Source organism: Zootoca vivipara, chromosome 16, assembly GCF_963506605.1.
Source record: "Zootoca vivipara chromosome 16, rZooViv1.1, whole genome shotgun sequence".
Classification (NCBI taxonomy): domain Eukaryota; kingdom Metazoa; phylum Chordata; class Lepidosauria; order Squamata; family Lacertidae; genus Zootoca; species Zootoca vivipara.
The window spans coordinates 20,294,260-20,307,414 of NC_083291.1; the positions used below are offsets into that span (position 1 = coordinate 20,294,260).

The 13,155-nt window shown below is 46.1% G+C and overlaps 1 protein-coding gene across 1 annotated transcript in view; it reads right to left on the reverse strand.

Annotated features, from left to right (window-relative positions):
- Positions 1 to 13,155, reverse strand: part of EPHA1 (EPH receptor A1) — an 81,755-nt gene that overhangs the window by 25,959 nt on the left and 42,641 nt on the right. Inside the window, exon 4 of the mRNA XM_035097046.2 lies at positions 9,772 to 10,162. Within this exon, the coding sequence (XP_034952937.2) occupies positions 9,772 to 10,162 (391 nt within the window). The remainder of the gene's footprint in view (positions 1 to 9,771; positions 10,163 to 13,155) is intronic.

Here is a 13,155-nt window from a genome sequence, read left to right on the forward strand (position 1 = left end):
CGGGGGGGTCCCTTCCGACTCCAAGAATCATGTCTCCACCTCGCTTTCCCCAGTGCTTCGCCCAGCCTGTGCCCATATCAGGAGGTCACCTCTCTGCAGCCTCAATTTTCCGGGGCACGTCTCCTTACCCTAAATGCCCCAGTTGTGTTTTTCTCACGTATTAACCAAGAGCAGCCGCTATGCATGGCAGAGAGAGAACTGATTCTTACTTCCGCAGACATGAAAACAGGGCGGGAAATTGTGTGGGTGTCACAAAGGGAGTGCTGCCGACCTGAGGAAGGAGCAAAGGTGAACTAGGAATGCAGGCAACAGGCGCCAACAGGATTATGTCACCACAGGGAGGGAATGGAATAGAAATCAGGCAAGAATTGGGTTGTGTTTTTTTTAACTACAAGGGAAACAGAAGGTGGCAGCACCCACTGTCCTATGAAGGCAGATGCTCCTTTCTGAGCCCTTTGTATAAATATACCTATTATAAATACACCTATTTCCCCTCCATTCTGCACTCACGAATTTGCCCAGATATTCTGATGTTGGGTTAATTATTCCCCACCCTAATGGCATCCAGATTCACCACACGGTGGCAACCAAGTGAAACTAGATCGTCTGGGGCCAAGTGTAAACCTGTCTCGGGAGGACTATACCACTTCGGAATGCAGTTGGGAGATTCCACAGGATTGAATGCTCCCTCACAAGAAAAGAAGGATTCCTGCACGTTTAAAAACAAACGAACATTGCCAGCAAACTCCAACTTCTCCATATTTTTCCTTTACACCCATATATACCTCAGATGAAAGTGGACTACAGTCCACAAAACCTTATGCCATAATCTTTAAAGTGCCACAGTGCCTTTTGTTGTTTTTGCTGCAACAGACTAACGCGGTTAGCCCCTCTGGAAATCTTATCCTCCTCCCTAAACCTGCTAGCTTTCCACACAGAATTTTATTTTCTCCTGGACTGTCAAGCATCTGGCTGTGTAAGCCCTCGTTTTACTGTCTGGAGCGGTATAGTTCAGACAAAGGTTTATCGCCTCAGCGAAAACAAGATCTGAGGGATTCCTTTCTCATATGCAATGAATGCAGATCACTATACACTTTGAACTTACAGGGAAAGCGGAAACATGCTATGTGCTAGAGGCCATCTGTAGTTCAACTCCTCCTCCAATGCCACCCATTTGCCTGCCCCCCCCCCAGTTTCTGGGATTGCTCTACCTTGGAATACAGGAGATAATTACTTCTGATTAAACTGGGATGGATTAATTCAGAGCAGACAGGTTCATTTCCTCGGAGGAACACATAAATTGCTGGGTGTTGTGCCTATGCTCAGTCAGTTTGCCCCGAGGTGAGCATTGCTTCTTACAAATAAGGCGCTTGGGTCTGTTTTGCGCATTATGGAGTGGCCAACTCAGGTTTCCCACAGAATGTACACCTGACAACAACAGTGTCACCTGGGGCTTGTTGTCAGGTGTACATTCTGTGGGAAACCTGAGTTGGCCACTCCATAATGCGCAAAACAGACCCGAGTGCCTTATTTTATTTATATATTGATATTAAATATTTTTTTTGCAAGCATGGGTTTGTCACATTCACAGTGTAGCTTTTTAGGGGTGTGACAAATAAAACCAAATTCCCCACCACATGGCAAGAGTCCGTCAGAGGAACCCCTTCACAGGGTGTCACAGGGAGCCCCAGCCTATCAAAATTTAAGAAGTTTTCCACCAGGGCTCCTCCCCCCCCCGCCATAACTCATGGGACCTCAGTTCCAGCACCTCTCAGGTGGGCGCTGTTGCCATTACAGACCCTCCAAGTGTCCCTATTTCCCAGGGACAGTCCCAGATTTGCAGAAGCCGTCCTGGTTTCTGATTTGATCCTGGAATGTCCCGCTTTTCCTTAAAGGTAAAGTGATGGTGTTTCCTGCTTGGCAGGGGGTTGGACTGGATGGCCCTTGTGGTCTCTTCCAACTCTATGATTCTATGATTCTATGACCCCTGACCATTAGGTCCAGTCGTGACTGACTCTGGGGTTGTGGTGCTCATCTCGCATTATTGGCCGAGGGAGCCGGCATACAGCTTCCAGGTCATGTGGCCAGCATGACAAAGCTACTTCTGGCGAACCAGAGCAGCACATGGAAACGCCGTTTACCTTCCCGCTGTAGACCTATTGATCTACTTGCACTTTGACGTGCTTTCGAACTGCTAGGTTGGCAGGAGCTGGGACCGAGCAATGGGAGCTCACCCCGTCGCGGGGATTCGAACCACCGACCTTCTGATCGGCAGCCCTAGGCTCTGTGGTTTAACCCACAGTGCCACCCGCATCTCTACTTTCATCAGAGGCTATGGAATTATCCAACCCCTGAGCCATCTGAAGGCAGCCCTGTATAGGGAAGCTTTTTAACATTTAATGTTTTATTATGCTTTTATATATGTTGGAAGCCACCCACAGTGGCTGGGGCAACCCAGTCAGATGGGCAGGGTAATAATAATTATAATAATAAGGAATAGCATGTTCCTATTTTTATCGGATAAATGTTGGAGGGTATGTCATTACTAGAGGACAAGGGAGACCTTCATGGTGAGTTCTGGGACCTTTTTTTCGAGAAAAATAGCACTGCAAAAACCTATACCCGATTAGGGAGGGTCACAGGCTCTTTTTGTTCTGCAGTAGCTGCAGGGACAAATGGGCCTGATCCTGTGGGTTGCCAAGGGACTAAGCTCCTTAGACAGACAGACAGGCAGACAGGAAATCGGGTGCAACCTGGGAAAGCTAAACATCAGGCAGAGACACCCCTCCCCAGTGTGGGGGTGGCAGACAGTGGCACCAGCTCAACCACCACCACCCAGCAATTATCTTTAACGAGTCCTGTATGGGCTCATTAAATCGAAGGAAGAGAAGGGAGCTTCCCACCTTAGCTCACTTAGAGCAGCAGAGCTAAGGTTCCCCGTTAGGGAAGGGAAGAGCTTTTTCTGCCTAACCCCCATGCTGCCAGCAGTTCCCACCTCCAGTCAGACATGGCATGTTATGGCTCAATTGGTTAGAGCAGTGTTTCCCAACCTTGTGCCTCCAGATGTTTTGGGACTACAACTCCCATCATCCCTAGCTAGCAAGACCAGTGGTCAGGAATGATGGGAATTGTAGTCCGAAAACAGCTGGAGGCACAAGGTTGGGAAACACTGGGTTAGAGCATGGTGCTGATAATGCCACGGTTGCAAGTTTGATCCCCGTAGGAGACACTACATATTCCTGCATTTCGGGGGGTTGGACTAGATGATCCTCAGAGTCACTTCCGACTCTACCATTCTATGATTCTATATGCAGGGTGGGAAGAATGGACCCCTCCCCTAGGTAGGGGGTCTGTTATCAAAGCTAAGCAGGTCTTGGACTTGTCGATGCTCTGAATTGTGGGACTCCCCATCACAAGCTGCTCTAACCTTCCCTACAGATTTATAAATAAAGACGAAAATGTAATTAAACGCTGCATATAAATTCACTTCTTGCCTCACAGTACCATATACCGTATATTCCGGCATAGAAGACGACTGGGCATATAAGACGGCCCCCAACTTTTCCAGTTAAAATATAGAGTTTGGGATATACCCGCCGTATAAGAAATACGACCCGACGTATAAGACGACCTCCGACTTTTGAGAAGATTTCCCCGGGTTAAAAAGTAGTCTTATACGCAGGAATATACATCTTCAGAGGTCAGCACACAATCTGCCATTTGAAAAAAAAGAAAGAAAGAAGAAATTTACCTCTGCAACCGAGACCAAAAGGCACTCACTCCAAGGAAGGAGTCAACATTCTCTTTTCAAGAGCAACACCACAGAGGCATTGACTTAATACCTTGCTCTCCTCCCCTGTTCTTTTCTGTACCCACAGAAAAGGCCATGGCTGTGGTTGCATCTATTCTGTATCAAGTACGCAAATGCCACACAATGCGCCAGTGGGCTCCAAATTCAGCTCCCCGAGAACCCCAGCTTTCATTTTAAACGGACAAAGGGCACATTTCTAGCGTTTGCGCTTGCAAAGACAAACTTGAAAGCAGTGCCTAGTGAAACCTCCAGAGTCTAAGGAAGCTTCAATAGAACGCCCATCACTGTAACTTTGAGGGAGTCCAATGTGAAACAGCAATAAACCTTAAACAGCAGTAATCTTCAGATATAGTTTTAATAAACTGCTAACCACAATTTCGCCAAGGGTTTGTCAGTTATCCCAGTGCATTAATTGACCAGAGCACCAGAAATCAGGGGCAGATTTATTACTTCACAGAAATACTGCTTATATATTTTTTACCCTGAAAGTAAAAAAAAAGGGGGTACAGATTTATTTTTAGATTTTTAAATCGAAGCTAAAAATTCAGAGAAGAGGCTCAGAATATCTCTGAGATGATTAAGGATAGACCCGTAGGTCAAGCCTATGATGAAAGCCTGGCTCAGTATGGCTTTCTGCGTTCGAAAGCAGGAGAGTTTCAGAGTTGTTGTTGTTTTAATTTATATACCACCCTATATCTAGAGGTCTCAAGGCGGTTCATAGAACAAAATCCAAATATAAAACCACAAAATATATAATCAAAAATCAAAACAACAACCCGATAACACCCCCCCCCAAAAAAACCCCCCACATTTTAAAAGGGCATAGGATGTCAATCAAATCAACCAAAGGCCTGGTTAAAAAGGTATTCTAGCTTTGAAAAGCTCAATATCTGCCTCTTCCCCAATGGTCAAGCTGATGCAAAATAAACTATGCAAATTAAGTTAGCATATATATTGCATAATTTGTACAGGTAACACAGAACCCTGTGTCCAACATTTTATTTATTTATTTAACAAAATGCATATCCTGCCTGAATGTAATAAAACCTCTAAGCAGTTTACAAAAAAATAAAAACAGTTCAAAACATGTTAAAATAATTAATAATTTGACGTGTGTGTGTGTGTGTGTGTGTGTGTGTACACACCCTGCAACAATTATGTGTCTGGAATCTCAAGACAGGCTCACCTAAACAAAAATGTTTTAAGTAGGCACTGATAAGAGTACAGTACAGCGAAGGCACCTGCCTAATGTCAATAGGCTTGGAGTTCCAAAGTGTAGGTGGTGCCACGCTAAAAGACCCATTTCATACAACTATGGAACGAGTATTATGTGGCACCAGTAGCAATGCCAGTTCTGCAGTTCGAGGCGGACAAGTGGACACATATGGCATAAGGCGGGCGTGGCCAAACTTGGCCTTTCAGCTGTTTTAGGACTACAATTCCCATCATCCCTGACCACTGGTCCTGTTAGCTAGGGATGATGGGAGTTGTAGTCCCAAAACAGCTGGAGGGCCAAGTTTGGCATAAGGCAATCCTGCAGGTACCCTGTTGCCAAGCTCTTAAGGGCTTTAAATACCAATAGGTACACACCGGACTTGTCACAAACTGCGGTTTCTGGGTCAAGCACAAGGAATGCCGCACATAAGAGTACATTTATGGAAACATTTTTGAAGTTTACTTCTTTAAAGTTTAAGCACAGAACGGACAGCAGCTGGGTCTGGGTCAAGCACAAGGAAAGGCGCACATAAGAGTACAGTGGTGCCTCACAAGACGAATTTAATTCGTTCCGCGAGTCAATTTGTTTTGTGAAAAATTCGTCTTGCGAATCGCGGTTTCCCATAGGAACGCATTGAAATTTCTTTTTTTTTTTTGCCCACAGGAACGCATTAATTAAATTTCAGTGCATTCCTATGGGAAGCCGTGATTCGCAAGACGAATTTTTCGCAAAACAAATTGACTCGCGGAACGAATTAAATTCGTCTTGTGAGGCACCACTGTACTCTTATGTGCGCCTTTCCTTGTGCTTGACCCAGACCCAGCTGCTGTCCGTTCTGTGCTTAAAAACATTAAGTATAATGTAGGGCAGCAGTAGCCAAGATGGCACCCTCCACACGTTTTTGGACTACAACTCCCATCATTTCTTGACTATTGATCATGGTGGCTGGGGCTGATGGGGGCTGGAGTCTAGCAACATCTGGAAGACATCACATTGGCTATCACTGCTGTAAGGATCCCTTCGGAGTATAAAAAAACATTCAGCGGAATTCTGAAAAGCAGCTATTCACTTATACAGAAAAGAGGTTCCCCTTGGGGGGCACCTCTGAGATTTGAGGTTAAAGTTGCTCTTTTCCCTGGTGACTACAGTCCCTGCATCTCAAACCTGCTCCTCCATCTTCACAGTCCCATCCGGCACTAAAGCAGGCATCCCCAAACTACGGCCCTCCAGATGTTTTGGCCTACAACTCCCATGATCCCTAGCTAACAGGACCAGTGGTCAGGGATGATGGGAATTGTAGTCCAAAACATCTGGAGGGCCGAAGTTTGGGGATGCCTGCACTAAAATGTGATAGAACACTCAGAACTGAATTTCATATATCAACACTGATTTCCCAAAAAAAGCAGCTCTGTGACGAAGAATCAGGTTCCCAGTCTCTTTAAAGCAATTAAAAGCAGCATGTGTGCTCGCATGAAGCCGTGATTCGCAAGACGAGTTTTTTGCAAAACGAATTCGTCTTGCGAGTCACCATCAGATCGCAAGACGCATTCGTCTTGCGAAAAATTCGTCTTGCAGGGCATTCGTCTTGCGAGCTACCACTGTACATTTATGGAAATGTTTTTAAATTTTACCTCTTTAAAGTTTAAGCACAGAACAGATAGCAGCTATGATCACAGCTAGCTGGCCTTATTAGCTAGATCGGCCACTTCCATTTATAAGGAGGTAAGCCATGGACTCACCTTCCATGGCAACCCAAATTAAAGTCCAAGAATACTTCCCTCAGTCTTTCCATCTTCTCCGCCCACCCCAAGGCAGAGCAAAGGTCAGAGCTGTACAACCCCCTCGCATCCCACCCCACACTTCAGCTCTTTGTGTGCTTCTGTTTGGAAGTGACGTCACCCTGATCCTGGAAGAAAGGCCAAAAGGAGTACCTCTGGCACTCTGCCAGCACTGGGTGGGTCCAGCGGAAGGTTTGGAACCAGACCTGATCTTGGAAGTGAACATTCAGGTCTGTTGCCAGCCTGAGACACCTGGGACACACAGAGAGATACCAAATCTGCATGCCTTTTATTGTGAGACCTTGGGAACTGGCAAGATCCCTATTTCTGAACAAAAGAAAGCCGTTTCCCATCACAGCCTGGCGGATGGTTTGAAAAGGTGAATGTGGGACAGCATAATGAAAGCACCATCTTAAAAACTGTGCGCGACTGCCCACACACATGTGATACAAATGTCCGCAAGTGTGGGGAAACCCCCTTTTTAAAAAGATGCTAGCTAAATGTCAACCATTGTGATTGACAGCCCACCTGTACAACACACAGATCCTATGTTGGATTGCCCTGTGCAGTACCCACATATTGCTCCCCACTATTGGTGGGAGATAAACCACCCACCATTTTGCAATTTTCAGGAGCAAATAAATATGCAATAGATCTAGATCAGGGGGTCCCCAAACTTACCCGGCTTCGGGCCGGTTCCTCCAGCGCCAATCGCGCAGCAGGCCGGAGGGCGGGGGGAACGCGCTCCCATACACGCGTACACTTGCTTTTTCTGGTGCGGCGCGGTGCTGGAAATGGCTTCTGCGCATGCGCAGTCATTTCCGGTGCAGTTCCGGGTTGGCGCGGCACTAGAAATAGCTTGTGCGCATGCGTCTGGGAGTGCGTTCCCCCGCCCTCCGGCCCGTGCACAAGCTATTTCTGGTGCCGTACCAACCCGGAGATGGGCAACCGCACTGCGGCATGCCAGTAAGAGCGGGTGGTGGGGTCTGCACAATTGGCTCGCACGGGCCGCATCCGGTTCCCGGGCCGGATGTTTGGGAACCCCTGGTCTAGACTGTGTGTGGATTAGATAGGGGAAAAAACAAGTACTCCATCTCCATTGATTCTAGAATAAAACACTTTGTGCAGACAGCCTAAAACAGGCAATTCTCATGTGTCAATTGCCATTGTTCCATGTGCCTTTTCTCTTCAGGAAGGCCTCCATTTTTATTTTGCCCTCAGAGTCCACTAACTCATCCCCACAGGTTTGAGAAACAGGGATAATTCCTTGAATTCACTGTCTGAAGCCACCTCTGCCTTTGTCTGTGCCTGAACCGGGTAAGGGAGTAGCTTGTGTGTCAGCTACTACCTGGGCGGGTGCAGTGAGGACGTGCCTGGGCAAGATGGGTTCCCCGTCCCATTCCAAGGGACGGCTCCCAACCCAGGAGGGTGGAATGAAAGCAGTAATGCTAGCAGCTAAGTGGAAAAACTGGCTGAGCTGTGGAAGCAGAGGGGCAGGGAAGGGTGGATGTCTGGAAATTTTTCTCAGTTCTTCAGCTACCAAGACAAGGCAGAGAAGTACAAGGACTACCAGGCCTCAAGCAGTTGCCCTGGAACTTCCAAGTGGTGCAAATTTCTTTTACAGGACAGAGCAGCCTAATGAGAAATCCAAAGATGGACATCCTGAGGAAATTTTGTCAATATATTACCTTCCCTACACCTCATCACAGTGAATACTAGCTCTTAGCTGAAATGTTGGGAGAGAGCCGACTTCAGACTAAAGAATTAGGTTTAGGTGTCGTTTTCCATCATAAGAGAGGAAGCTGCCTTATACCAGGTTGGGCTTTTCATCTGCTTAGCCCAGTAAAGGTAAAGGGACCCCTGGACCATTAGGTCCAGTCGTGACTGACTCTGGGGTTGTGGCGCTCATCTCGAGTTACTGGCCGAGGGAGCTGGCGTACAGCTTCCAGGTCATGTGGCCAGCATGACAAAGCTGCTTCTGACGAACCAGAGCAGCACACAGAAACGCCGTTTACCTTCCCGCCGGAGTGGTACCTATTTATCTACTTGCACTATGACATGCTTTCGAACTGCTAGGTTGGCCCAATATTGTCTACCAATTGTACTGACTCTCTCTCCACAGCCCCCAGGTCTTGCAAGATGCCTGATCCCCTTTTTTAAGTGAAGATGCCAGGGTTTGAACGAGGAATCCTATGTACTGTATATACTCATCTTCTGAGACATATCTCCTTGACGTAGATTCACTAGTTGGTACTTCATAAGCAATTTGGGGATGGAGTGTATGGAGTGTACGGCCAGCTACATTTTTTATAGCATGCTTGTCTATTTTATGTAGTTATTTATTTGTGTGTTTCTCTCTGTGTGTGTGTGTGTTTACAGCAGACTGTTTTGGGCAAACAAGTATTTCCTTGGCTGCCTTTAAAGGTTTGTGACTGTGTTCACCTTTGCTGTTTTTCTCATGGCCTATGCTTGAAAAAAGTAGAACACAAGATAAATATATCCTACTAGTTCTGGGAAGGAGAGTTGGGATTTCCTGCCTGAGGTTCCAAAATGCTTCAGGATGGCCCTGCCTATACAGCGATACCATGCTGACCCAACTCCTATGCCCCAGAGCTGCCCAGTTTAAAGAACTGGGAGACACTCATCGAGTGAATCAGTCTCTCAGCCACGCACTTCTACGTCCCAGAAACTGGCTCCAAAACTTAGAAGGAAATAAAAAGCAGGTGGAAGGACAGGTATGTCAAACTAGTCTACTTTATAGTCAGAGGGAGAGTGAAACAGAAAGACAACCTGGGAGTTGCACTTGACGTATAAACAGCAATTGGAGTCAGATAAGCTGATGCGCCCCAGTGAGTTGCGTGCAATGAGTAAACTTTCCACACCTTCCACTCTGCGAACTCTGGCGTGTTCCTATCCCGAGATCTCCTCAGGTACCCGCCCCCTAGCTTGCGCCATTATGTACTTACCAACACACCTTCCTCCATCCTCCTCAAAGCCAGCGATGCATACGCAGCGGCCCACCAAGACCAGCCACTCCCCATTGGGACTGCAGTGCATCTTCGGCGGAAGCCCTCCATCCTCGACTGTATTCTTTAAGCAGACACCAGACACTTCTTCCAGTCCCCCAGAAGCAGCTAGCTTCTCCGGGAAGTGGGCCAGTCCGCGCACAATGTCTGAGCAGGTCTTGTAGTAAACTCTCACGGAAACCAAGGCAACGCAAGCCCCCGAGTTCTGAAAGGCCAGGTAGAAGCCGCGTTGCTGCAGCCTCTCTATGTGGCACACTTCCATGTTCAGCTGCATGTCACGCATCATGATGTCCTGCGCTGTGAAACTCCGGTCTCCTGCCACGGTGTTGATCTGCAGGAGGAGAAAAATCGGCATGAAGTTTGTATATATTCGGCGGAATCAATTTTAAGCGCCAGTCTCCCCCTGTAATATATGACCTGAGGCTGCAGGTGAAGGTCCCACATGTCTCAGTGTTCACCTATATGCAAAACTCCCACTATTTGTTTATTATTTATTAAATTAATGTACTGCCCTTCATCCGAGGATCACAGGGCAGGTTATAGTATGAAAAGACAAAAATGCATAATATGGTAACAAACTAAAAACAATCCTCTCTCCAGTTTTAAAGACCCAGGGTTTCCCAGTTTCCCAGCTGTTGTTGGACTACAATTCCCATCATCCCTAACCACTGGTCCTGCTAGCTAGGGAATGATGGGAGTTGTAGTCCCAAAACAGCGGGAGACCCAAGTTCGGGAAACCCCAAATTAGCCGAAAGACTGGGAGAAGGGGAAATTTTTTTTTGCCAAATTGTATTCAATTTAAGTAATTTGGACAGATTTGTAATAATTTGGAAAACTATAATTAAGAATAATACAAGCACATCCAGGTTTATCCTAGCCTTCTAGGATAATGTGTAGGGAGATTTCTTTTTCATGGGGAAGATCATTCAAATATGCAACAACACCACCTGCAGCTGAAAATGATACACCCCAAATTTACCTAATTATTCAGAAATCAAACTACAGTGGTACCTCTACTTACAAACTTAATGCGTTCCGAACGCACATTTGTAAATAGAAAAAAATTGTAAGTCGAATCCCATAGGAATGCATTGGGAGAAAAAATTCGTAAGTCCGAAGTCCGAAGCAACCCTATCTGAAAATTCGTAAGGAGAAAATTCGTAAGTAGAAAAAATCCTATCTAAACCGCATCCAAGATGGCGGACAGAGCTCCATTCGTAAGTAGAAACATTCGTAAGTAGAGGTACCACTGTATATAAAATGGCTCCTGAGCCCTCCAAAGACAGCTGTATCACCCATACACCTTCCCATTCATAACCATCAGAGTGAGGAATTGGGCTTAACCAGTATTTCCATCTTTCTAAGGTTTAGCCTGGTTTTTGTGCTAAGCCAGATAGGAGGAATTCGTGGTCCTCCAAGTACTCCTGGGCTACAATTCCCATGAGCGTCTCGTGGAATGGTGAGTGGTCAGGGATGATGTGAGTTGTAGTCCGACAACATCAGATGAGCCACAGGTTCCTCATTCCCTGCCATGCAGTATGGTTCATAATGGGACTAATAGAAGATTTTTAAAAACTACTTGCTAAATGCCTAGAATATATTAGAGTTGCAGAATAACATTGAATCAAATGCACATATTTGACACAGAAATGAAAGATGGCTAGAGAATGCTAAAAAAAAACCCTGATGCCGCATCTAACTCTGAATTAACTGAAGCGTGATTGACTACTTTCCTACAGCAAGACTACGTAGCAAAACCTGCTGGGAATAAAGAACAATTCATTCAACTGCTATCTTTCTGGTTTGGATGTACTGTGTTATATTTACATAATGATCATAAACATTTCAGAGTATGAGTCAAAGAAAAAAATGGTTCGAAAACTATATCGCAGGTCAAAATGGAATGCAAATAATAATTCATAACATTATCAGCAAGTAGATAATAAGCACACATAGGATATCTGAGCCTATATCATCCTTAAAACAATCAAGAAAGAAGATCTGAAGTTTAAATAATTGGTTTGTCAGACCTGTGTCCGGCAGGTTCTGACAGGTACGTTTAATTATATAATGGAAATATTTAGAAGAAAGACACCAGCAGGATCACTCCAGATGAGTGAGACTTGCCCATACTTGTTGCACACTAGAATTTATTGGCTAAAATCCAGAGTCCATCAAGTCCAGCATCCTGTGGTCAGCCAGATGCCTCCAGGAAATCCACATGTAGGGCAAGAAGGCAACGTCCCTGGAGTTTGTCCTCCAGCAACTAATATACAAAGATACACTGCCTCTGAACATTGAGGTTCCATTTAGCTATCATGTCTAATGGTGTGTTCAAGTCTGCACAATCTTCTAGAATAGGCTGATAAAGAGCTAAAGCTACAATCCTATATGAGTAACTAGCTGGCCCTGCCACGCGTTGCTGTGGCTAATCCCTGTGACTGCCCCCACCCTGTGCAGATCCATGATGTATCCTGCCCTCTCCTCCCCCTACCCCCAGCTCATCCCTGTGACTGGTCCCGTGTCCTCGACCTATCCCGTCCCCTGCCCCCCCAACCCCCACCCAGGCGAGTCAGTACCTCCATTTGGCCTACTCTGTAAAGGCTTTGGCCTCCATTCGGCCTAGTCTGTAAAGGCTTTAGCCTAGTATGTAAACGGCAGCCGAGGTGCTGTTTAGAGGGAAGGTTCTATAGGTGTAGTACCAGTGTGGCCACTACTAGAGGGCGATGTTTTGCAACCTGGTTCTTTTCCCAGCATGCACTTTTGGCTGAGTGGTGCGTTCTGGAACACGGGGTTTTGGGGGTTTTACCTGGCGTAGGTTTGACATCTATCTATGCAAACTTTATAAGATTACTCTCACATTCGCATGTGGCGTTGTGTCCAAATTTGAATGCAATCGGTCAAGCGGTTTTGGAGAAAAGTGGAAACACACCCACATGTCCTTTTTACATTTATATATATATAGATCTCTTCTAAAAACAAAGAGGCTTCCTTCTGAGCAGACATGCATAGGATTGCACTATGAGGCTGTTCTGACAGTTTTCTTTTTTGAGGGGGAGGAGAGAGGAGGGGGTTGAGCCACCCTGACAATACACCCAATACTCACAAGCCATACAGAGCCCACTGTGCAGCTGTGTGGAATGTGGCCCTTGCACAGGTACCACAACCCAAATACAGGAAAGTGTAACGCTGCAATGAGAGAGGCCCAATGCCTAGATCAGTGCCTCCCAAACTTGGATCGCCAGCTGTTTTTGGACTACAACTCCCATCATCCCTAGCTAGAATGGTCAGTGGTCAGGGATGATGGGAATTGTAGTCCAACAA